The following is a 26,362-nucleotide window of genomic DNA, read 5'->3' on the forward strand; positions in this document are numbered from 1 at the left end:
ATTTCACACACTGGTCGTTTAGTTTTTCAGCTCGTACACACGTTTGTTTTCACTCTGGTCCAAACACCACACCACTGACAGGGCTTCATGTTTCCATGACGACTGACCAGAAAAGACGCACGTGACGTCATGGTTACATGACTCCCGATTGTTAAAATGAGTCTCAAAGTAACAATAAACTTTAACAACAGAGACACACGTACACACCACACAGGTACGCAGTTTAGTTGTCGCGCTGCTGTTTTTGTTTAATAGATGGACCGCTCCAGTTCAACTGTAGCCGCACTAATGGCGCTAATGGAGCTAACCGGGCTAACTGAGGTAACGGTGCCTGGACTCCAGTATCACCGATATGGTATCAGAATCGGAACAACTCTAGGTAAAAGGAAAGAAGTGTGAGACACAGCTTTGGAGCAACTTACTTAGTTGATTCACAACACTACAACTAAACAGATTCTCACTCTGCGTGTGTCTCACTGGACGACGGTTGGGCTGCGGAGCGGTGCAGGTACAGAGGAGAAGTTGCGAGTGAGAAGAGGATGATACCATGTGCTAAGCGGGGATGTTTTCATTTTCGTCCTTAACATATACATTTTAAACCACAAACTACGGAGTATGTTTTGGACATTATTAAACCTTGTCAAAGACGAACAAAAATTGTAGAATAACAACATTTCTTACTCCAAGTTTTAGGGGTAGCCTCGCCCATGCACACCGCCAATCAAACTATTTAGCACGAATACTGGCCGATAACGGCTGGTGGCCGATAAATCGGAGCAACAGAAGTCATGGTCAAGGCTTTCCAACCTTACAGTATCAGCTTACACAAAGCTTTTAAACACCAGACTTCAGACCTCAATCAGAGAAGATCAGTGTTTTTGTAATAGCTGTCTGGTCCGCATGTCTGACTTCCAGGCAGGATGCCAGAGGGCTATCATCAGACTATGTAGCAAAATGGATGACAGTGATGACATTGATCACAGCACAGCAAAGGTATTTGTAAGACCTCTGTAAAGTGCTGAATAAAACATACTGTATCACCATGTGGCCCTCTCTCTACCTTTCTTGTCTAGCCACTCTCTGTCCTGGTCAGAGTCAGATCCACAGTACCAAGGTGTCATATTAAACCTCCATTTCTGCCTGTGCCAGTCTTATATCTCACCTTTGGGACAGATTGTGGCTCTTTGCTCCCTCACTGTTCTCATCCTGGCCTCTCCTGCTATGACAGACTGCTCTGTGTCCTTTATGCCAGCTGGTTGCTTCAACAGTGGACATCTTTATCCCAGCCAGCTGAGCAACCTCTAGGGAATCTGGCAGTGTGTGTATCTGACAGTGGACTGAATGGGTACACTTAAATCCAATTCCAATAAGTTCAAAGGGGCTTTGGTGTGGGAAACAGACATTCACATAGCCAAAGCAAGTGTAAAATATATGTAAAAAAAAAATAAGATTAGTGAAAAATAACTTCAAATAAAATAACCAAAACAGAACTTCTAATTATTATTTTATTTATTATTATTTTTCTATCTGTCCAATATGACATTACTGTAAACTAATTATATTGTTGCGGTGAAGCAGAAGGTTTGTCTCTATAGTCATCAGTGTTTTAAGCAACCTTTTACTCAAGCTGAGAGTAGATGTAGTAAACAGGTTGGTTTCAGCTCCACTTCCTACATTACTTTATTCTATTTACAAGGTTCATTATTAGAAAGTAAGTCAGCTGCAAAATATTAAGGTTAAAATACTTTACTGCCCTTGCTTGCGAAGTAAAGAAAATCGTGAACTTGGATTTTTTTTATTGTTTGATGTGTAAATTGCGATGCAGCAAATGTTAGGCATGGTGCCACTAGGCCCTTCTACAAATGCTTGTTTCATCCAAAAGGGGGCGTGGTCATTCTGAAGACAGAAAAGTGATGTATGCCCGTTCTCATCAATGCTGTACTCAACGGCTACAGTGAATCAAATGTCTGGAAACTGGATTAGATGAGCGTCAAACAGCAAGAACAAGTGAGCATGACCACCCATCTGACATTATGCCCGTCAATTGGAGCATCCTAACAGAGATAATGTCCAGTACTGGTGACAAATAGTCATGTAATAAACACTAGTGAAGCTTATGATGATAGAGAATCATGCCTGGAATTAATTAAGTCCTCTGTGGTTACTATTCACATGTCAGTCTTTTTACATCATAATCAAATAATCAATATTAATATGTTCTATCCTCATAACCTCCACAAATGTAGTGTTTATTACATGAATATCAGACTGCATTGTAATATGGTATGTTGGCATTATTTGCCAAGCCCTGTAGATGAGTTGTTTCAGGAAAAAAAGGGTAACTGATCTTTTAGCTTTGCTACATATCAGTGAAGTGGTTCTGTGGCTGCAGTTTGTTTTGTCACACTGCACATTTTCTTCTTGACTGATGACATCAGTTAATGTGAGGGGGATATGTTGCCCTCGCTAGATGTTCTGTATATAACTTAATTCAGATAAACGCTTCTAAGATCAAGACTCTGAAGACACAGGTTTAGTGAAAAATCATAATCAACACTATGTACATGTTAAAAGCAAGCAGACAGACCGTGTAAATATATCAATCTTTAAAATGAATTAAAACATCTTGTTTTTTTACTGCTGCAGATTTGACGTATTTATTGTATTTTTAACTTAAATTTGATTTATGAGATTTCTAACATGTAATCAATTAACTATTCAGTTATGCATTTGTAATTATTTGCATATGAACTTCCAATAGCCTAGGAACAGTGCAGTCATAGCAATAGTAACTCGGTAGATTTCTAGCATCAAACTTCACAGAATGTAACACTGTCTCAAAAATAATAATGTGCAAATGTAGATAATAAAACAAATCAATACATACCCACAATGCTCACAATACACAGATGTCACTTGATTAGCTCAGATGCAATAAAACAAAAGCTCTCAAGTCATACTCACTTACTTGAACCACTTACCTGATTACTAATCGCATGATATAACTTCCTGTTACTGACACGCTCTGGTACTTAGTGTGTTAGGAGTCTCATTGTGGTCACTTTAACAAAACAGGGAGACTAATAGTTTATAAGTTGGACACAAATGATCACCTAAACAGACACACAACAGACCTAAAATTAGAAAGTACTGCAGTCAATAAAAAGTCATGGTTGGAATTCATGTTTATGATTAACTGTTGTTTGTAAAACTGTGTGGAGGGAAGAAGTGACAATATATAAAAGTACTGTCAAAATAACACAACAGAACTAATTAAAACCTAAAGAGAAAAAGTTGTGCAGCAAAAGAGATGAAAACACTGTGGCTCAGCACCACAGACAGCAGAGGAGTATTGCACAAAACCAAGATAAGGGATTAAGCATGGATATGTTGGTTATCCTGGCTGAATTTAGCCTCAAGTCAGTTGCATGAAAGCAGGTCAAACTTAACCCGGCCAAGTTACTATGGTGATTTATTCTCTGCAGCGAGCCTGCTCCAGACCAGGCTAAAAGCCAGGCTAAGATTAATCCTAGTGATTCACCTGTATTTCCATCGTCAATCCTGTGAGGAATTAATGTGTTTTACAGCGTGTCCATGGTCTATCTAAGTATGTTGCATCATTTTAATTATCCTGCATTAAAATATTACATATATATTGTCATTTCACATTTCATTTAAATCTGTTGGCTGTTTGTAATTGCTACAGTCTTTTTATATTGATTCAAGTGTTAATATTATTACTCAAGACAAGTGTTATATTGCTATGCTACTGAAGACTGCTGTCAAATTGAAGTCTATATGTGTTTTATTGCAGTAATTGAGATTACAAAACACAGCTGATGAAGTTGCAAAGGGCAATATAGTATATACATTGTGTATATATATATATATATATATATATATATATATATACACACACACACACACACACACACACACATATATATATATATATATATATATATATATGTATATATATATATATGTATATATAGCATATAGCATTTAGGCATGAAAGAGTCTTCCGGGACAGGTCAGACCCATTGGCCGTTGGAGATGACTGTCTCATTGAGAGATACATATTTTCAGGTGATGGACTAAGATATTTATGTAGGCTGCTGGGTCCAAAAATACAGCACCAGACGGCAGGAAGCCATGCTCTCAATGTACCACAGATGGTCTGTGTTACATTGAGATGGTTTGCAAGTGGGAGCTCCCTTTATTCTGTTGGGGATGCAGAGAACCTCAATAAAGGAACCATTGGCCGCACATATCCTGGCTTGGTGGGGCGCCCCCTGTGCCAGTTCTATGGGCTTTTTTAAACTGCTACAATCATACAGACATTCAACATGCCAGCAGACTAATCATTCACCTCATTTGTTCACTGTTATCTACTTTAAAGTCACTTACCAGCCTGCAAAATGGTCTTGTATTTAATATCACTTACTGCCAGGTCCTTTTATGGCCAGACAAGTTTGTTCTTTATGAAGGATAGAAAGATAAAATAGATAAAAACGTAACATGAGAAAAATAGATTAAATGACACACATTGTGGATAATTGTTTGCACTTAATCATAATCTACATTTAAGTAACATGCACCTCTACTTGCCACATTTAAAGCAAAGTGTACAACAGTTGATTAGTGGACTTAAAGTAACTCCTTTAGTCCTTTAATTGTAGCCTAATTATGACAGTTCCAGTGGAGCACTGTTTATTAATTGTACAGTTTTGGACTACTTAAGGATTAAGCCGGTCCGCTATTGTCTGCCAGGCTTTCTCTCTTTCTTTAAATATGGCATTGGTATTGACTTCTTTTCTTCTTTCGCCTCTTCATAGAACTCCATCAGGAGCTGTTGTTCAGCGGCCGTGAAATATGAAGCGTGACTCTTATCCATGTTCCCATCGGTGATTCTGTGAGTGATCGCGAGGTCTATTTCAGTATGCCGTGAACACGCACTTATCCCGACTATCGACACCTGGCTTAACATAGCCGCGCCTTTTCATCCTGGCTCGGCAAACGTGCAACCAACTAAGCCAGGATGCGCCGAGCAGGCTAGGTCAAGCCGCGCTTGTTCAATTATCCTGGATTTCTTTATTCTGCTTTTGTGCAATACCCCTAGGGTCCAGTGAAGCAGGAACTGGGAACTGTTTGGCTTTCATGACAATTAATTGATCATCTCATTTTTTGCCAGATAATTAAGGGGTGATTAACCAATTTTTAATAAACTAATTGTTTCAGCTTTACTCATTTATGGATGCTGAGACGTCAAGGAATTAAGGCCTGGAGGAGAGGGGACAGAAACCGGTCACAAAGCAAATGCCATTTCCATTCAACTGAAATTCAGGTAATGTGTGATGTGTTTCCTTGGTAAATTGCCATATAAATTACATCCCTTCCATATGAAACATTTTTTAAATAAGCCTAAGGTCAATAGAGGAAGCTTTCCTCAATTAATGTACAATTGAATCAGACATCTGGTCTATAAGACAACAGAATGTAGCCAAATACAAAAAATACAAAAAGAAATAAGCAGTTTAATCTGCTTACTGTCAAGATGTAAACTTCATATTGCAACAAATGACACCAATATGTAAAAGTTCTTTACTAACAATTTAATGAGAGGCAGTGTGGCATCATCCCATATGAGCAGAATTAGTGCTTCAGGTCTTTGTCATCAGGAGATGCTGGCCTCCAGTGGTGGTCCTGATGCTGTCTCTCTCCACTGCTCTGTGAGATGTAGCTGCTCCAGTCAGACTCATTCTTCTCTCATTACAGGTTTACAGCTAGAGAGCAGCTGCCAGAGTGTTTTATTGCTTCTTATCAGCCTAACCCCCTGCAGCAGGAGTCACACCACATCTCTCTGAGCTGGTGCTGCTCCACAGAAACTAAAGACACGTATGTAAAGTGCAGAGATGGACTTTCTTCTCTGTGTGTAGAGCAATGGAAATTTAATGTCAAATACCTTCAATAAGAATTGTGAAGTTGATTGATGATTTGTTTGAATCATAGTATCAAGGCATCTAATTTCTAATGAAATTGGGTAAATACAAAGAGTGAAATATGTAGGTGATTAAAGAATTGTGTCTTTTGCAGGAGCCTACATACAAGTGAAACAAGGAATGTCAGGTCTGTCAACATTTCATGAAGACACTCCCCTCCTGAGATCCATCTGCTTTTAACAGGGCCAATATTAAGGCCAGCAGTTGTTCCGATTACAGGACAAAGCTGTTAAACTTTTAATTATCAGAATATTGATCCTCAAAACAGAGCTACATGCAAATATAAAGAATAATGAACCCATCTGTGTTTTTTTTCATAAATTACAAAACATAACCACATGTGGTAGTTTGTAATAAATACACGTACCAATAAATAAGTGGAGTAGAACTTGGTGAGTATATTTTGGGGCAAAGAGCAGCTTTCTACAGCTGAGGGGAGTGATCATTGCTCCTCCGGCACTGACTTGAGGTGATTTATGTTAAAAGAGATTTCATACTCCCCTTAATCTTCTTTGCTCTCCGAGTATATTTAAGCGTCTTACATTTTGATCTATGAAATGTGCTGTATAAAAATAGATTGATTTGGTTGGCTTGGATTTCAAAACAGAGTGTGGATAAAAAGAGCAGAGGAGCAAGGATTAGGACAGTCTACAAACATCATTCATTAATTAATGATTAACAACCACGTTCAGTGTCAGTTGTGTCAGTGTCAGTGTCAGAGATGGTTGGAGTGTAAAATGTTGTTTTACCACATTAACAGTAACAACACTGGCATTAAAAATACTTCCTAGGATTATTGTAAATTAACACGATTGAATTGAACAGAGCACCTAAGAAGAGGGATTACAACAATTAACCAGAGACGGAGGAGAAAGTTAACTGCCATTAAATTGATTGTCATTAAAAGGTCAGTGAAGTATGCGTTATATTAGTGCAGCAACATTTGCTAAAAGTCACTAAGTGACTATGAGACCACAAATCTACCTACTGAGCTATGCGGCCCGACTCAGACACCTCGCTTAACTACTTAGCTAAGCCATTCACTCCAGTACTAAGCTGTTTACTCAGTTACCTAGCCAATTACTCCATTACTTTGCTCCAATTACCTTGCTACCACTACACAATTACTTCATTCACTCCAGTACTAAGCCCCTTACTCAGTTATCTAGTCATTTACCCAATTACTCTCTTAGGAGACGCATGAAACAGCCAGAGGAGTGAGTTTGTAACAAGTTGATTTGTAAGTAACCTACTGTTAATCATCCATTGTATTGATAAATCATATAATTAGTCAAATTACAAGTTATTTAGTCTGTTTTGAAAAACGAGAGTTGTGTGCAGTTATACTGTGTTGAAATAAATTAACTAAATGTTCCGTCTCCTTGCTTTCAACATATTCAGAATCAATAATGCAAAAAAATACTGGCATGAATGGAGGGCAAGAAATGGGCCCTGGACCAGCAGCTTGGACTGTTTTCCCTTAAAAGTAATCCAAGCTGTAACTGAAGCAGCTGCCTAGTACTTTAGGGGAAATTATCCAGCGTTACGCCACTTAGAGAGCTTGTTATCAGCTCAAACTGCGGTATGGATCAAACTGTATTTCATTATCAACAATCAATATTTTCTTTTTATACAGAGAAGCTTTGATCCCACAAGAACCAAACTCATCTCAGCTCTGGACATCCTTAATTCCTTCTAGTTCAATTTCTCTCAATTCTCTCCACCATCATATTCTGCCATTCCTCTCTTGGCTCCTGCCCACAGCTCTATCATAGACATGTGCATGACATACATATGTTTCATTCACATTAAAAATAAGTCCAGAAACAACAGCTGTTAATGGGGCACTGACTCTCTTTGTTTTGTTTTTTTATTTCTAAGTAATTAGCATCATAACTACATTAAAACTGGCTGAATAAATCATTTGTGAAATCAAAAGAAGAAAAAAAAAACAGCAGAGGCCCTCTCACTTGCTCAAAAGTGCAAAGTGGTTTAGTCCGCCCCTGCACTATTCATCTGTAAACGCAGCTAATAGACCTTTTCAACAGCAGCCATTTTAAATGAAATAGTAGGGTAAACACAGGTTTTAGCAATGATACTAATTAAGGTTCTGTTCCATTCAGGTCAAACAGAGAGGTTTGTTATTGTGCAAGGCTGTTTTTTTTGTTTTAGGTCAAAGCTAGCTGTGTTTACACAGAGACACAGTTGTTTAGGAGTACCTCAACAGCATTACTGTACACAAGGCTTTAGAAATACAGAGGATCAGAACACGCTGGGGGCATCAAAGCATGGAAGCAGTTATGTTTTGACAATTATTTGACATTTTTTTATTGTATAACCCTTGGAAAAAATACTGGTGACCTCAAAAGTGGGTATGGCCATGCTCACCAGAGGTGGCGGTACACAATAAGTAAGGGTACTCATGTGGACAAAAACTTGTGAGTACCGGCCCATTTCAGGCACTGATTATGCAACCTATCTACCATAAAGAAAGGGCTTTAAAATCATGCTACACTAACTTTTAATAGGGCAAATGGTGCCTCTGTCATTCCCACTCCGTCACGCCCCATACACCTGTTCTTAAATTATGTTAACTTTAGGCTCCACAAAAACGCTTTATGACAAAGTCACACACCACCAACAATATCAGTGATTTTAGTGAAACTTACTTTTAAAGGACAGAATGTTTTCTGGTTTTCCCTCTGATGTCCACTGGCTGCTCTACAGTGTTTCTTGATGGACATGAAACTGCTGAGCTGAGTTAACTCAGTTAGCAATGCAGAGCTCTGAGCAGTGACTTAACTTTGTGTTCTTTGTTTACTTTTATTTTTCTCTCCACAAACATATTACTACAAATGTTATTCTCTCTCTGTGTTGTTGTGTGTGCTGCTCTGTCAAATGTTGTATAAATCAAACTAATTTGCTTTGATATACTGACTTCCAGTACAAAAGTAGAACTCAATAAAATCTATACAGTTTTGCTGACAAAGTTTTTGTTCTCTTCTCTCCCTTTACTCTGAAGTCAACTGAGCAGCAATAAAAGACAAGCATCAATGTTACTGCTTCCTCCAAGCTTGAAATAAAGGCAGTTAATTAATCTATTCTAACATGTGTTATATCAACTCTAGCTTTGTATTCCAATTTCAAAACTTGTCATTGAAACAGACCATTATCCATCTCATTGTTTAGTCATTTGACAGTGAAATAATAAACAATTAGACAAAGATTCAATTGAATGTGTTACGGAGACGGAGTCTCACTGTTGTAGAACTTGTGGCATGAAACTTCAAAATACAGATTGAACCGAAACGCAGGAAGTTGAAATGAGAACAATCTTTTTTTTTTTTTTTTTAAATAGAGGTGATACTTATCTGTATTAATTGTCTATTGTGTCCTGGTCACGGATGTGCCAGTACACCCGTTTCTTTCTTTGTGTTTCTTTCTCCTTCTGTGTCCCCTCTGCTGGATCCCTGTCCACCTGTGCACCTTCCATCACTCAGCCCATCAGCTTTCAGCCTACACACACCTGCAGTCCATCAGACCGTCACCTCTCTTCAACCCTATGTGGCTCTCCTCCCACTTGACAACAGATTCTTCAGTCAGCTTTAGTGGTAGTAGCACTTTAGGCTTCCCTCGTGTCCCAATGACTCATGTTTTCTTCGTGATTTAGTTTAGCATGCTATACTCCTGCCTTACTGTCTCTCTCTTGTGCTTCAGGACCACATACCACCACCATACCCTGCTACCCTTGCAATAAATTATCTTTATTCATCCTTAGGGCGGCCCTCTAATATTCAACTAAGCCATTAGTTGATGAGAATCTGCCATTAGCGAGTTAGAGGTCCTATTAGGTTGCTTGACTCTAAGTAAGCTGGGAGCTCAAAGTATCTGGGGAGGTTTGTTTAAACCACTAGCATATGTGCTTTGGACGATGTTGGAGGATGTTTTCAGGCCCAGAGCAGGTTACCCAGCAGGGAATGCTGTTCAGTCTCTTTCCTGGTTGTTCTGACATATTCAGAATCAAACGTGATGACTAATGGCTTGAACTAACTAGTCGATTAGGAAAGTCTTTAGTCTGGGGTAACCCTATTCATCGTACTTGATTCTGTGTCTGAATTTGGGTCCAACTTTTCAAATCAGAACATACAGTATACCAAGTCCTATACTCCTTCAAATTGTGTGTTACAGATTCTTTCAACAGAAGCTTTTAAGAGCTCACAGATATGGGTCATTAACAAAAATAGAGATGTGAAATAAGATACCTTGTTGCTAAAATGACCAAAAACCTTCTACATTAAAGGCTAAAGGATGTGTTGAAACTGCCAACAAAAGGATTTGAACGACAGCAAAAAAAAATCAGCCCTTTCAGCAGCTAGTTATGTGCCAGTTCACAACAAAACACAGATTTCTATTGACAGCAGGAATTCCTGCCTGTGGGAACACAAAGCAGTGGCTGAGAGATGTCTTATCTGAACCTGTGTGTATCTTGTTTTTTCAACGATACAGAAGTCAAATCATCCTATTTAGTGCTTTGATTAATTTAAGAGTTGGATTTCATCCCCTATTCTTTACCTTTTTCAATATATCTCTCACACACTGTAAATGTAATGTGCAAAGCAGCTACTAATAAGTTACATTATGCAATTTGTCTAATTAATTAAATGTAAGCATCATGAGAGGGAGTCTCTGGTACCCAAATGAACGGGCACATATGAAGATCAAAGTGTTAAAGCAGCTCTTTGAAGAGTGAAGTTCCAGTTAAGTTATATAAAAAGAGCTGCAGCAGTCGGTGGGCGGAAGCATATTTTAGGGAGAAGAGGGACGTCACTGTCCTTAGTAAAGACAATCAATGTACTCAAAGAGAAAGAAAACATGCACCCAGATGATTCTGAAAATCAAAAACAGCAAATCATATCAGGACATTATAAATCAGTTTATACATCGGAGGAAATAATCTGTTATTTGATAAAGAAACACATCCAGATACAACTTCTCAGTGTCAGTCAGAGAGAAGAAAATAAGCCTGCCTCACTGACATCTTTATGACCCTCAGCGGGTGAATCCCTGACAACTGAAAGATGTCAGACTCACTGAAGCACAACCTATACAGCACTTCACCTGTTTAAAGCTGCAGCCAGAGAAAGGAAGACAGGGACACTTTGATCCTCCACACTGGGATGTAAAACTAAAACCTGTCATTAAGTATCACTTTGCTCCTCACCTCAGAGGACCTTCGTGGTTAAAATACATGTTGAATCTGATCTCTGACACACACTGATTCTACTTTACTTTATCTGTGTGTGGATCAGGATGGCAAAGAATGTCATATGAGAAATCTGTGTTCATTTGCAGACAGTGGGCATTAAATAGTATTACTAAGTTAAAATGGCAACTTCTCCTCAGTCTCTGCTCTGAGGAGCTCTACATTATAGTGAGGAGAGACTCTGGTGAGATAGACATGATCTGCTCTATAGCAAAACAACAGTGGTGTTATAATAAATCTTACAGTGATAGATTCAGTTATTGTCTCTTATTCATAATCAGGACACTGAAGTGAAACTGTACGTTTGGCACAATGAGAGTGAAACACACAGAGGATCTTATAGAACGTAGAACAATAGAAGGATGATGGAGAGCTTTACTTACTGCTGATTTATCATAACAAATGTAAAAAAGAAAGAAACACAATCTATATTTGTATTCCCTGTATTTGTTTTCTGTCTTCCTGCACTCTGTCTTTCATTCTCTCTTTCCCCTCAAACTGTGTCCCACACTGTCTCCTTCTTCCCCCCTCCCTCCTCCTATCTGGCACGTCACACCATCCAGGCTGCCTGCCAGCATCAGAGCAGTGTTAAAGTGAATCCAATATGCTTGGTCAGGGTGTACGCTATTCTAGGTAGTGTGTTCCTGTGGGAGACAAAAGAAGCTAATTGATTCAACTCTCAGTTCCCTGAAATGGGCCAAATCAGCTCTATTACTGAGGCCAGACCATGTAATTGAAAGGAGAAGAGATTCAGTCTAGACTAAATAAGGATGGTAGTATAAAAAGGCACATGTCAGATGTTTTTGATTTTGGATGACTATGGGATCAGGATTGTCATTGGACATTCAACAATTAAGCAAAGATAGCTTAACTTTGCTGTCTGACATAACTTCAGACTGCACCAAATACTTAAACTAGGGCATTTATTAGTTTCTGACTCTAGGAAAGTGGAAAAAATTGTCAAATTGCCTCTGAACTATCTATTTAACCAAATCACAAACATTTACGCTATTCTATATGGTCTCCTTTTGATAACTAATATAATATTTTTTCACTTCCATTCACTGAGCTTCCCCTGAACCAGTTTGGAGCCTCCCAGGGGAGGCCCACTTTGAGTGCCTCTGAACTACAGTACAGCAGAGTCACTGGTGGTTTTTGAACATGAGCAGCAGTTGAGTAGCAGAGAACATTACCAGCTGGTGAGTGGCACCAAATTTGGTGAGGTATTCATCATTTTAGGACATTTTGCAGACTAGATCAGGCTGGCTGACAGGCAGCTTTGAAGCCAACCTGACCAAGATGTCAGGATATGACTGCACAGCAATAGTCGATACCATTAAGTGACAAAGCAGCCACAGGCAAAGAGCTCTCTTTTTCATAGGATGAGAGACTGCTGCTGTAGCCTGCATGAGGCACTCAAAACGCAACAGATTTCTGTCTGGCTTTTCATGCTCATCAAAGCTTTGCTCTTAACACTGTGAAAGTGCCTTAATTTACTCTGTATTACTCTAAGTCTACCCACAAAAAAAGACATACTTCACAATCATATGCCACTCGTCAAACTCTGACATTAAGTTTGCAAATGAGTGCAGCCCATTGCCACAGGTTTGTTACAAACAGGACATATTGACATTTCAAGCACGAATGGAGCTCAGGTAGCCTACAATATGAGATGCGCAACATTGCCCTACAAAAATCCCCAAATGCATCTCCAAACTGCGTCATACCACAATGCCACAAATAAATTGCAATCTCTATGAAAATCCTCCAGATATCCAACAATTTATTAAAAATGCAGATCCTTGCCTTGAAATCCGAAGAGGAAAGCAACGCCGGGGATCCAAACGCTGTATATCCAGAAGTAATGCATGGCGTCCTGTAACCGGGTCCAACAGCTCTACGAAACTTGGTCTCCTGGCGAGGGTTGGCGTCTGCAGGCAAGCTCTTGACCTCGAAGGCGAAGCGCTATCCTCTGCAAATAATGCCTCAAAGCGAAACAGCTCAGCAGCAGATGCGAACCGCACAACTACCGGAGAACCCAACAGTGGACTCTGTATCTCACTCTTCAGCGCTGCTGCTTGCTGTGCGCTTATAGCTTGTCCTGCCCTGCCATCTAGCGCTTCTGGAGGAAAGGAGAGTTTGTAGAAAGGCAGAATTCCAGCTGCCGTTCGTTGTCAGCTGAGCTCACTGAGCCACCACACATTGCAGCGGTCAGCGGGGTTTGGAGGAGCGCGTCTGGAATAAATCAAGGTTAATTGAGATTGCCATGGAGATATCTGTTAAGGAGCCTATCCTGACTAGTATTGTTAATCTGTTACATAAAGGGCAAGGTTACAGTCTCCCTGTAAATCTACTATATTACCATCAATGAACACAATCTGAGTGGGTGTTCATTATCTTATTTCATTTGAAGAGCCAACCAGCTCATTCCACAGTTATTCAATTTTTTAGAATTAGGTTAATAATATGCTGTCTATACCATGATGACATAACATGACATATGGATGACATAATTCATACTATTAATCATTTACATTGTCGTTAATTATTTATACTTGTTTCATTTTATTTTGGTTTGTTCTTAATATCTTGGTGAAAGGCCTTTTAAAAATGTTTTACTCGGCTATGTTTTCTCGCATAGTCGAGTAAGACATTTTGAAATAGCTTACATAATTAAATATTAATTAATGACTACCAAAGGATTTGTAACCCATAAATAATTAAAGTGAGGCCTTGTTGTTAAGCTCTGTTTACCATTGTGTGCAAGATTTGGGGGGGTTGTTGAGCACCAACACAGATTTCTCTTTCTCCGAGGCTTCACTGCAATACAGATGACATCATGGTTAGTCAGAGGCAGCCTGGCAAATGTAAATGCCATTGTCAAAGCCTCCACGCAGGAACTATTTCACCACTATGAGGCATTGCTTAGTTCATTTAATAACTGGCAGACACTTGATCTGGATCGAGACTTCTTGTCTTAGGAAGTCAATGACCCATAGCTTTGGAACCTCAGGGTTATTTCATGCCATCAAACATTAACATTGTCTTGAACAATCAACCTGTCAAATGTCAGGCTGAAATAGTTAGGGTACTATCACTCTAGAGCTTACAGCAGTGAACAGTGATGATGGTAAATCAGAGTAAGTCAATTATTTTATTGACCTAAGTAAGTACAGATTGATAAATGCAGAAGTCAGCGCAGTGCGTATGCTCCCAAAATGCTAATGAAATATTTCAATCATTTTTCACTGCAAGCTGTCAGCCAGATGGACTTTTCCTTGCTTTTACCAAGTAGCAATGTTCAAAAGTAATTAAAGAATTACAGATGGACATGGTTTTATTTACATTGTTGACACTTTGTACTTGAGGCTCAGCTTCTTTCTCATGAATACATAGTGCTCCTAGGCCCACCTTTGTAATCTCGGCTTGTACAAGCACCTGCTGAGTGGTATCAGTCAAGGTCTTGAGACAGCTTCTCTGCCAGTTTCAACATGAGCGACAGACAGTTATTTACATCTGGAGGGCAGCAACAAAAAAAAAAAAAAATATATTTTCTATATATATATATATATAGAAATGGTTGGCTAAATCAAAAAGTACAAACCTTAGCATTGGTCATGAGGCATGCTTTTAACATGATTTCACATTTGAACTTTTGGAGAGCAAATTCACTTGCTCTGCATAATCCTCCAGAATATCAGCAGATGTTTCCTTAAACTTCACTTGCCAAGTTATCCTTCACGATGCTGAGCAGCCCTCAAGCAAAACTCTGACACTTGCACAATTTTTGTGTAATTATTAGCTCTGACATTTCCGGCATGTTACTATCCTGTTTCAGCAGGGGCTTTGATCAGAATTTTTCTACAGGCATCTGGACCAGAGCCTTTCTCATGTGCACAGTGATGGGCACTTAAGATGAGGATATAACAGATCACAGACTGTGCAGGGAAAAGACATTTAGTAAATCACTGACTCTGAAGAGTCCAGGGACACCTGCCAGAGTACCTTGGTTCAGTCCAAGATGATGAGCAGTAAGTTTGTCAAATGGAAACATACAGCAGGTAACAGGTTTTTCAGGTTTAGCAAGGAGAAAAAAAAGTAATCCCATTCACAGAAGCACACATATTCACATATTGTTTGACATCCAGCCTCTAAGTTTTCCTGACTTCTTCTCTCTGTCTTTGCTGGAAGACAGTTCTGGCCTCTTGGACACACTTGGGCTGCATTGTTTGGATGCTATATGAGATTTCCCTGCTGGACAACTGTCCTTACTTTCAATGACAGGGCAATGACATGCATGATGAATGGATTTGGTGTGTCACAAATTTGGCTGGCCTGCCAGACAGCTTAAAAGTGTTTTGCTGCACTACCTCTGCGTTGACATTTGAACTGTTAATATGTTACACTTACAGTAGCACAAAAACACATTTGCCCTCACGAACCATTCAAGTTTTGTCTTATATGCAAAAATAAAACACTGGCCTTTTTTAGTGAAGGGGTATCTTTTTCTTGAGGCTTGTTGGGTCCCTTAAGGAGAATGCGGTTTATGGAGGTGGCAGAACAGAGCGGTGAAATGTATTTTCCAACACTTAATAATTCAGATTGCTTGAGAAAAAGCGTTCTCTGTGTCCTCCAAGTGTACAGTAGCAGTGAACATTTAGAATCAATCAGTTTGTAAATGTCACAGAACTGTAGAGCGAGTCATGAATTATTCCGAACATATAAAGGTTGTGTCATTCTGCTGAGAGACGGGCTATGTAACTAGCTACAATAACAGCACAGAGAACAGGAGAGTTCAAGCTATTTCTCTTCTGCACAGGTGGATTTTGAATGTTTATGCACATATGTTAAGTTTATTTCTTTATTAAATGTTATTTTGCAGCAATTGCATAGTATTTTTTTTTTCTTTGTACCCAGTGTTAGGATGATAACTGTGCCAGAGAGGCCATTATTTACGACAAAAACAGTCTTTCCTCTCTCTGTGGTTGAGGGGCAGAGCAAATATATGCTCATGACAGAAAAGGCAAAAAAGGATGAAATAAAGCCGATGGCAGTAAAGGATGACAGTAGAACGCTCAAGGAGAAAAGAAACAAAGAAAAGTTTGGATAGAATTAAATCAATAAATATGTGAAAGTCCTAGAAGCCAGTGATGTGAGATTGGTAATTCCCAATGATTGGTTAAGTCTTGTTTGATGTTGGAGTCAAAACTGCAACAACCCCAGATCAGTCAGATAACATTTAAAGAGTTTCTTTACCACACAAACTGCATGTTTTCATACAGTATTCATGACACTGCCACTATTATCTAGTTCTGTGTCTGTGTGTGTGTGTGTGTGTGTGTGTGTGTGTGTGTGTGTGTGTGGTTTGTGTGTGTCTGTTTGTTATCCATGTTATCTTTACAAATGCAGAGTACCTAAAAGCAAAGCAATAGAAGAGAAGTATGTGCCTCATTTCAAAGCATGTGTAAAAAAAAGTATGATACCATTTCACCCAGATTAAAACCTAACTCTAAACCCTAACTCTAACATGCCTCCTTTATCCACTGTTAACAATAAATAGGAATGTATGGTGACCGCGTGGTTACCTCAAGAAATTGCCTAATAGAATTAATTTCCTTGTGTGAAATTGTTTTTTTACATACATATTGATGATTAAGAAAAGTGGCTATCACACAGTTAACATGGTGAATTTAGCAGTCCATTCAATTTCACAGTTGCTTACAAATCAAAGCATTCTGAGAAATGTAGTTCATGTAGGTGAAATTACCTAATTTTATCCAGTCAAAAGGGTAAAAAGTCCAATATTTTGCATAAGCATTTTTTGGTATGATTTGCTGCGGTTAACCCCATTGAGATGTGCTTTAGCTGTTTATTCAAAGTGTGTGGAGGACTTACCAAGGAGAGCATCAATAATGAGATACTGAAATGAGCTGAACTACAAAAATGGATCAGTGTTGCTGGTCATTCAGCACCAAAGTCCTTGGATAGTGAAAAGAGAGCAACTATTGTTGTATGCACTATGTATCTGTACTGTAATACTGTGCAATTCTCCAACCTCTGGTTCAGCACCATGAACAGAGACAGTGCAGTGTCAGAGCACAGAGCTGACTGGCGCACTCATTTGCAGCCAGTATTAACAATTAACATATGAACACATTTTTCACTTTTTCACTATGTTTTATTAAGCCAAAGAAAAAAGGAGTTACACAACCTTTTTGTCTCCCTTCTTCTGCTATCTTTTTTACTTACTTTACTTACTTTTAAATAGTTCCCCTGAATTTTTTGGAATTTGTGGAAGTAGATTATTAAGGAAACGAGAGTGCCAAGTTGAACCAAGTAGACCATATAAAGACTTATATAGACATGGCCAAACTTCAGTAGGGTCCATTATTCCAAACTCTCATTGTGTGGCCAATCATTGCTCAATATGCTGATGAAACCATTACTTTACATTACATTACTGCGTGTTAAAGTCAAAGTCTGGTAGTTGTCGCTGTAGCCGTTGCTCCCCATTGATATGTAAGTGTTTATGCTGTTCTAAAAATCCTACAGGACTGGATAAGTGTAAAAAATTGGTCTCTATTGATCCCTCTCTTCTCATTATGAGAAGAGAGTATTCTTCTGGTTACAGTCCAACAACATAAAGGTGGAGCAAATGACCTGCATCATATCAAATTATAGCCAAATTCTGCAGTTTAATTACTGAAACCCTTCTACATATCTATTACAGCCTGGCTTTCTACCACTTTTTCCATGGAGAACAGCCAATTTATTGTTCAGTCTGCTGAGGTGATTGGCTGTCAACTACCCTTCAAAAACTAGCCTCACTCACAGCGTCAAAGCCCAGGTAGAACTGCTACCGACCCTGTTCACTCAGCCAGGCATCCAAAACCTCCCTCTGGGATAAGGAATCACTGCATTAATGTCATGGTGATGCCTGCACCATATGCCTCCTCACTTCACTTTTTCCTCTGGCTCTCTGTATTCCTTGTCAATGTGTGTTCAGTGTTTATTCAACAGGCTGGTTCCAGAGAGCTTCTCGTTCTCTCCTTATTATGTGATTGACTGTGTCACCTGCCACCTGCCAACACAGCTGTTCTGCATTTGTTTATTATACTCTCTGTCCATAGAGAGGTTTTTGTGACACTTTTTTTTTAAAACTTCTTTTAACTGCCTGGGACTATATTTATAAAGCATCTCAGATTCAATCCTAGGAATTATGCTCAAAGACTGGATGTCATCAGGAGTTATTATGAAGCATGAAAGAGCTACGAAGTAACAAACATTAACTAAGGATGACAACTTCCCCAGGACACCTTTCTAATTGCTAGGAAAATAACATTGATAATTTTAGCTGCAATTATGACTAACACTTAGTGACTGACTGACAGCAAGTGTTTAAAATTGGTAGTGCAGCCCAAATTCAAAACATTGTAGCAAGTTGTCTCCCCCAGCCCTTCCTCCCCAGACAAGAAGCTCACCTGAGAACACATCATAAAATCCTTTCTGGTATTAAGCTGTCTCAATCTTTAAAGTGCATCTCCAACATTTACCCATGTCTTGTGACCTGTCTGGTCATAGTGCTTTTTAGTCAGATGTAGGGGCTTTTAGGTTGGACAGACTCCAACATTGTGGCTGCTGATCCACTGATTGCTGCAATTGGTGCAGCTTGCTGTGTTCGCACAGTAATTAATTTCATATCTGATAACCCGATGTAGCCAAATAGGCTGAGGGCGCAATCACAGAGGCCAAAACATCAATACACATTGTGCACCAGATTGCAAATTTAAGATTACAATATACAGGCTGTAACATTATTGTCAGAGTATTTAAATATAACAAGTTTCCTTAATTTCTGATAACAGTAATTAAATTTTTTAATACAGTAAATATATTACATATGGTTCCTTTAAGTTTGTTTTTGGGAAACTTATGATCAAAGCAAGGGCTCTTGTCCATTGATGTTCTAAGGATATCTGAATACTGAATCTGGACAGGAAAAGGTTGACAATAAATGTAAGAACAATGCAAAGCAAACTTCCCTTTGGAGAGTCTCTGCATTCAGATGAAGACCAAGAGCGATTGAGCTTTACAAAAGGACCAAACAACATGTGTGGAGCTGCCAAGAAGGAGGTGAATGAAAGAATCAGAGCTGCCCTTCTGCCAGATGAGAACACCTGGAGAGAAATCAAGGCACACTGGGACAGCTGATGGAGGTTTAGAGAAGAGAGAGCAGCCACTGAGCTGAATGAAATGCAAGAAAGGTGTTGGAGCAGGTGAGGAAGCTGAAAGTGGTAATCACTGAGAAACTAGATTTAAAAAAATCTGATCACCAGTTTCAAGACTGACCAGATGGCTCTCACAAAACTGAAATTTGCAGACTTTGGTCTGGGTCTATGAAAGACAATGGAAAATTGAAACGAGAGAGAGCAAGAGTGTAAAAGAGACTGCACACCTGCAAAAAAATGACATGTCAAGCCAAGGGGAGCATTCACTATGATTTGATGCATTGGTATTATAAGATATCAGTTGTAGCATCTTTAATAACCAACTGAAATCAAATTACAGCATCTTTAAGAGGAAACATATAATTAAGAAGGAGAAGGAACTCAGAACAAGAAGGCAACACAAGACTCCTGAATGCCTCCGCTAATCTCATTTGATCATCAAATCAGCTTTGGAATACAAACATGTTATTAATAGTTGAATTTTCCATCCTGAAAATTAATTTTGCTTCAGTCAGACCTTTCAGTGATACTCAGTCTGGAATCCCTTTTTCACCTCACCCTCTACTGTATGTAACAGACTGACAAAACAACAAACGGCTGTCTCATCTGGCACTGTTTGATTTCCACTACACCTCCTTCTTTGCCTAGTCCTCTGGACAAATACAATATGGCTACTGGTAAAATGATAAAGTGACAAAGGTAAGAGAAAGAGGAGAAAAACATTATTAAGATTAAGAATGGAAGCTGAACAGTCCTTGTCAGCAGCTAGGAAACTGACTATGCGACAGGTGGCAAGGCCTTGACACAAGGTTTAAATTTGATTTCCATCATACTGTTGCAATATCCTCTCTTCCCTCAATCATCACACCGCAATCATCCTTCTTTCTCTTTCTTCTAAGTGTGACAGGAGGGCTTTGCAGGGAGGTAACATGGTGAAGGAAAAGACTCCACCACTTCAACACTTAAAAAGGGGATAAGACTGATCTTGCACCTCACTTCAATTGTCTCACTAAATACATTTCATTAAAGGGGTGCTGCTGTACCAAGAGGGGATTTCCTCCCACTCAATTCATAGAGATATAAAATGTGTCTTAGACAGGAAAAATACTGGCTACAAAACAGCAATGTCACACCAAGCTTTAGAAGACGAAAAAATACTTGGCACAGTATTTGGGGTACATTTCTGTATGTGTGATTTTGTTGCTTTCATGTCAAATTGCCTGATTCTTGTGAAAGCTCTGCAGTTTCCCTCAGTCCAACAAGACAACATACAAGCCAATCTGGGAGATTTTATCCCATATTTCTATTCCTGTGACAGAACAATTTTCATGGGAGAGTTTCATCCCATTCCATTTCATGTCACTCTCATTTCATCCAATCCCTCTCCTTTTACTATTTGATGAGCAGTTGAATAGTTATACGCATATGAAACACGGTTCTCAGTTCACGGACAGCAAACTTCCAAAGGAAAAAAAGCGACTGGAGCACACTGGTTGATTTGTACCCTTGATTTGAGTGAAAAATTACATATTTATGTAAGTTAATTCATGTATGTTATTTAAATTAAGTCAGCTTTGACTTCCTTGTTTCACATACCGAACAGATTTAGACACACACACACACACACACACACACACACACACACACACACACACACACACACACACATACTTTTCATATCTAGGCAAGGCAAGGCAAAACATGACATTGACTGGGTACCCTGTAGTGGATCAGCAGGGCTATTACAGGCTTTGGCATGAGACTGGGCTGGAAATTATATAGATACAAAACTTTCATGACCAGAGCAGAGCTTAGAATGAGACTTCAGATTTCACTTTCACACATACACACGTACACACACATGCAATGCCTTCATCCTTAGCGCATTTAATTTTTTATATGGTACCTTAAGCTAAATGAGGTAAAAGAAAAGCGTAACATATCTTGAGAATTTGTGTGTTTGAAAATCTGTATATGTGTGTGTGTGTGTGTGTGTGTGTGTGTGTGTGTGTGTGTGTGTGTGTGTGTGTGTGTGTGTGTGCCCGCATTAGAATAACAGGGTGCCTATACCTATTTTGTGTCACAGCCCACTCACAGTATATATATTTGTTTCATTTTTACTATGTACAGTACATGCTGGTGTTTCAAAGGGATGGCAGCGTGAACTGTTTCACTCTTGGTCTCTAGGCAATCATGAGTGAAACTGTAGATCAGTTTGATGAGAATTTCTTTCAATGTCCCCATCTTTTGTCCTTTATATCCACTTTCACACAAAACAAGATTGCAATGGAATGTTTGAGATTTTATACAATAAATGAAAGCAAAACAAACAAATAAAAGCATGGCAAAATAATAGACAGATAACCATTTTAGAATACAAATGCAAAGGAGGGAACTGGAATATGCGTATGTAGTCACTTCACGCACAATTGGGGAGGCAGCATTTTGTAAATCTGAGAAGGAATAAATTCTAGCTCCCAGCATATCACTGCGACACAATAAACTCATGTCTTTTAATGAATTCAGTATGATTTGGACCTATTTGCAGATTTAAAAGAATGGAATGTTCTCCTTATTCATCAAAACACTTACTTTAACTGATAATTAGTTAGTTATTAGTATTCGTTTTTCGGGAAAGTATTGATCATGTTGTTGACATAGAGGTCTCATGTGCAAATCATACAAATATGATACAGCGGCCTTATAGGGCTACATTTTTTAACCTTTCTGCCATGACCATGTTGTTTCAGTATTTTATTTCAACTTTTAAAGGAACTTATCCTTTACAAATGTTCTTGTCCTGCCCATTAGACATAACTTAGAAGTCGGCTAACCCAAAGTAAGTCCAGCAGGGAATTAAATTTCAGAGCTAATAAATCTAACTTCTTTTAAGCCCTCTGCTGTTATGGTTGCTTTTTGGCTCTTTTCTCTGACTGCAGTGCATTACAAAGTGCATTTGAATATAACTGACCATAGATCTACTGTATGTTTTATCCTATTAGTTTCTTAATTAAAAACTTTTACTTTGATAGTGACATTCAACTGGATTTTGTACTGTGTTTATATACGTTCTGAAAATAAAATAAAGTTTAAAGTAACTTTTTTATCCATTTCCTCTGAACTAACTGCATCTTACTCTTGATCAAAGTTTAAATTGTTTTCTCCTCCTCTAAACTCAGAACCTGTCCATCATTGTGCTGAATCTGTTTTCAGCACCTTGTTTTTTCCCCTTTTCTTTCTCTTTCACATTCTCCATTGATTCTCTCCCAGATGGACTGCTTTGAACTCTGACTCGAGGGGTTAACAACATCTATGGAACTTCTGCAACTCTATCAGAATGGAAAACACCACTGCCATCAAACAAACTGCTGCTTGTTTTCTCCTTTCTTTTGTTCCTTTCTGTCCATATCTGTGTCAGTGTGTATTATGTGTATTGATAAATTGAATAAATGAGATAAAACTTTCTTTCTGTTTCTTCTGTCTTTCCTCATTTTATTTATTTTACTTCTGTCCTCTAGAAATTTGATTGAATTGGTTCAAAAACCTATGAAAATCAGCATGACTATATGTAAAATAATTTGCATACAGTAAGCTTCGCCCTTACTGAAAGTATAACAGTGATGGATTACCTATTCCAAAGAAGATGTTGTAATGGTTCCTTTAACAACTGCTATACAGTAGGAGTGCAGTGGGAACTCAAGTTCAACGCTGACTGGGCATATTCATGCAAATCTTGGGCAGACAGGTGAGGTCAGTGATAAAGCATGGTATGTCAATGACTGGAAATCCATGCTTGCAGTAACCATTGCGCTTGTGTGTACAAGAGGTAGCATCTAGGATAGCTCCTTAGCAGCTGACAACAGCAGGGTCGTCTCCTTGGAGAGTGGTGGTTGTCATGGTGTCCTGACAATGGTTGTACTGGATGTTTGTAGGGAGGTAGGGAAGAGTATAGAAGAATGCTGCCCCTGGCCAAACAGTTGTTAAATGGGGTCTTGGTATACCATTGCAAATGTATTTATTGAGGTTAAATATGGTGCATTGACTCTTTTAATTGATTATGGTTGTTTCATACAAATGTGTTGGATATTACTTTGTTCAACTACTCTTCAGCTACTGGCATACACATTAGAAATTAAACTGGAAACTCACTGGACTTTCATACAAGGGTTCACTTTTTTGCGGTTTCAGCAGAGGCACACAGGCCTGACAGAGACAGAGAGAAAGGGAGTGAGACGGTGAGCCAGTTGCACAGCTCAGGGCTATTATGGGATGGATGCTCTATAGACAACACTAGTAAGGAGAGAACATTTCAAATAGGGGCCTGTAATGAATGTCCAAAGTGATTTCTCAGAAACAGCATTGTCCTTTCAGTCTGCACACCAGAGAGGCTTGATTGGCTGTATTCAGCTCCATAGTTGGCCACCTGTCTGCCCTGCTGGGAAATGGGTTTCTGCCCTTTTTTTCCCTTCTTTTTTTTTGTCTCTCTCTTTCATTTGTTCCCTGTCTCATTCGTCAGTGTGATCACTTTAGCTTCGGTAAGTGAATTGAAGAGTAGAGAATAAGAGGTCTATCACAAAGATGAATATGCACTCACACATGCCTTTTATTTCCTGCGCCTATCTCAAATGCATATTCCCTACTCAGTCAGTAGCCATCAAGAGTCCATCAATGCTTTTCAGGCTGTGTTTGAATAATTGTTGTGATAAGTTGTATAAATTGTCCTGATTTTGCAAACCATAAACATATTTTGTTTAAAACATGTTCTCATGTCAGAGCAGGTAACATGATGTTTTATTAAGATGAAAGAAAGATTTTTCTAGTGTTCCAGTGTTGCAGTATTAGTTTGTTTATGATTAATAATGATAGAAATTGCTTCCAGTTTACTGGGCAATCCAGCATCATAATTAGTATCCTGTATTATGTACACGTTGTATATGGGTGGTGTTCAGATGTCGGCAACCTGGAGAACATAAACATGGACCTGTGAAAATTATATGGACCACTTAACAAATTAAGTGTATTTTAGTTTATCTATGCTCAACTTTTAATCGTAAATTATACCATGAGAGTAGCATCTTACTGTGTAAAGGTTTGTCATCATTTACTTTGTCTATGAAAGACACAATTTACAAACTAAAGTATCGCAATTAATGTGCAAGAGGCAGATACAAAGAGAAAGAGAGCTGAAAAACAGAAAGGAGCTTAGTCTCATACAGTCTGAAGCTGTCTACCGTATACTGGAAAAGATATTTGCTCTCTCAGTCACAGAAGTTTTGTGGCCACCATTAAGCACATGGTAGCATTTTGACAGTTCAATAAAGTTAAAAGCTTTCTACTGCGTCCAGCCTTGGCAGGAGGTAGTAATATATTGTCTAGACTTGCAGAGCCATTTGTGAAGACATCTATCAGAGCAACAGAAGACCAAACAATAATAATAATGAAAATTAACAAAAAGCATTCCAAAGAGTGCTTCTGTTAGCTTCTGCTAAAAGTTGTGTAGAACCAAAACTGCCAAAATAAAAAATAACTAAATAAGTGACCGAATAAATAAATAAATATTCCGTCAATAACCAAAAACAATATTGAAAATAAATATAGGCAGTATCCAATTTATAAATGATTATTTCTGGGTTTTTTTTACCTTTGCATTAATTCCCTTATTTCTTTACAGTACTTTCCCATTTAAGTCATGTGGCCAACTTCTCTCCTATTGATTGATTGACTGCAGAGATTGACTTTACATACCTTCGGAGCAGTTTGGAGTACTGTAAGTCAATGAGGGAATGTTAAAAATGACTTTTCAAACGACACACCTGTCATGTCTTATACCCAGTCCAACAGCTGGTGGACTGTTTGAGGAGCAGTGGTGAAAAAAATGAGCACAATCTCCCACCTCACCCCCTTAGTCCACCAGTGAATGAGAGGGATGAGCACTGATATGGTGCGGTGAAGAAATAAAAAAAAAATATTAGAAGAAATATTCCTTTGATTCATCCTAATTCAGAACCTAATGCTCTAATCATCAATATGAACACATGCTTGATTCAACAAAGACATTCACACATGCTTGATTCAACAAAGACATTCACACATGCACACACACAGCAAGCTGGTGGCGTCATGATAGATAGATAGATAGATAGATAGATAGATAGATAGATAGATAGATAGATAGATAGATAGATAGATAGATAGATAGATAGATAGATAGATAGATAAAATAAATAGCAAAATAACGAGCATTGGGTGAGTGTCCTAAGGTGCATGGTCAAATCCAGTGCTTGAAAGGCCTAAGGTGCATAAGTAGGTGGTCACATAATGCAGGGTGCACTGTGTCTGGTGGTATAGTTTGATACAGGGCAGACATAGTTTAGAATTTTTCGGATTTCCTCCCCTGGGTGGAGTTGAAGAGCCTCATGGCGTGGGGGAGAAACAATCTCCTTAATGGATCTCCAGTGGAGCAGGACAGTGGATGCAGTGGATTGTCCATGATTGACAGGAGCCTGTTCAGGCAGAGGGAGTTCAGTGATTTAAGCAAATAAACCCCCGAGCTATTATTAGAAGTTTCACGGTAAGTCCATTAACTGTCAATCCATTACCATTAGATACATTTGCCTTTATAATGGATGGTTCAGAATTTACTGTCTTGAACTCTTATGATGGGATTTTAACTGAATTGATGAACACATTTCTGCAAGTCCTGGCAGGAATGAGAATATAAACATTTCCCCCTGGTGGTTTATTAAAGAACTGCAGTCCTTGGTGATTCAGATTACATTACTACTCTACTGTATATTACATGAAGTGCTGAGTTGGTTAAAATGATCATGGCCATGAATAAATCAGTCAGATACTAACAGAGCAATGCC

General features: G+C 38.7%; 1 protein-coding gene across 1 annotated transcript in view; it reads right to left on the bottom strand.

The window, feature by feature from the left end:
* lsamp (limbic system associated membrane protein) overlaps window positions 1-13,295 on the bottom strand; it is a 1,177,706-nt gene extending 1,164,411 nt beyond the window's left edge. The window contains exon 1 of the mRNA XM_051396815.1: window positions 13,072-13,295. Within this exon, the coding sequence (XP_051252775.1) occupies window positions 13,072-13,135 (64 nt within the window). The 5' untranslated portion in view covers window positions 13,136-13,295. The remainder of the gene's footprint in view (window positions 1-13,071) is intronic.
* Window positions 13,296-26,362: the final 13,067 nt, after the last annotated feature.

Source organism: Dicentrarchus labrax, unplaced genomic scaffold (assembly GCF_905237075.1).
Source record: "Dicentrarchus labrax unplaced genomic scaffold, dlabrax2021, whole genome shotgun sequence".
In the NCBI taxonomy this organism is placed as follows: Eukaryota; Metazoa; Chordata; class Actinopteri; family Moronidae; genus Dicentrarchus; species Dicentrarchus labrax.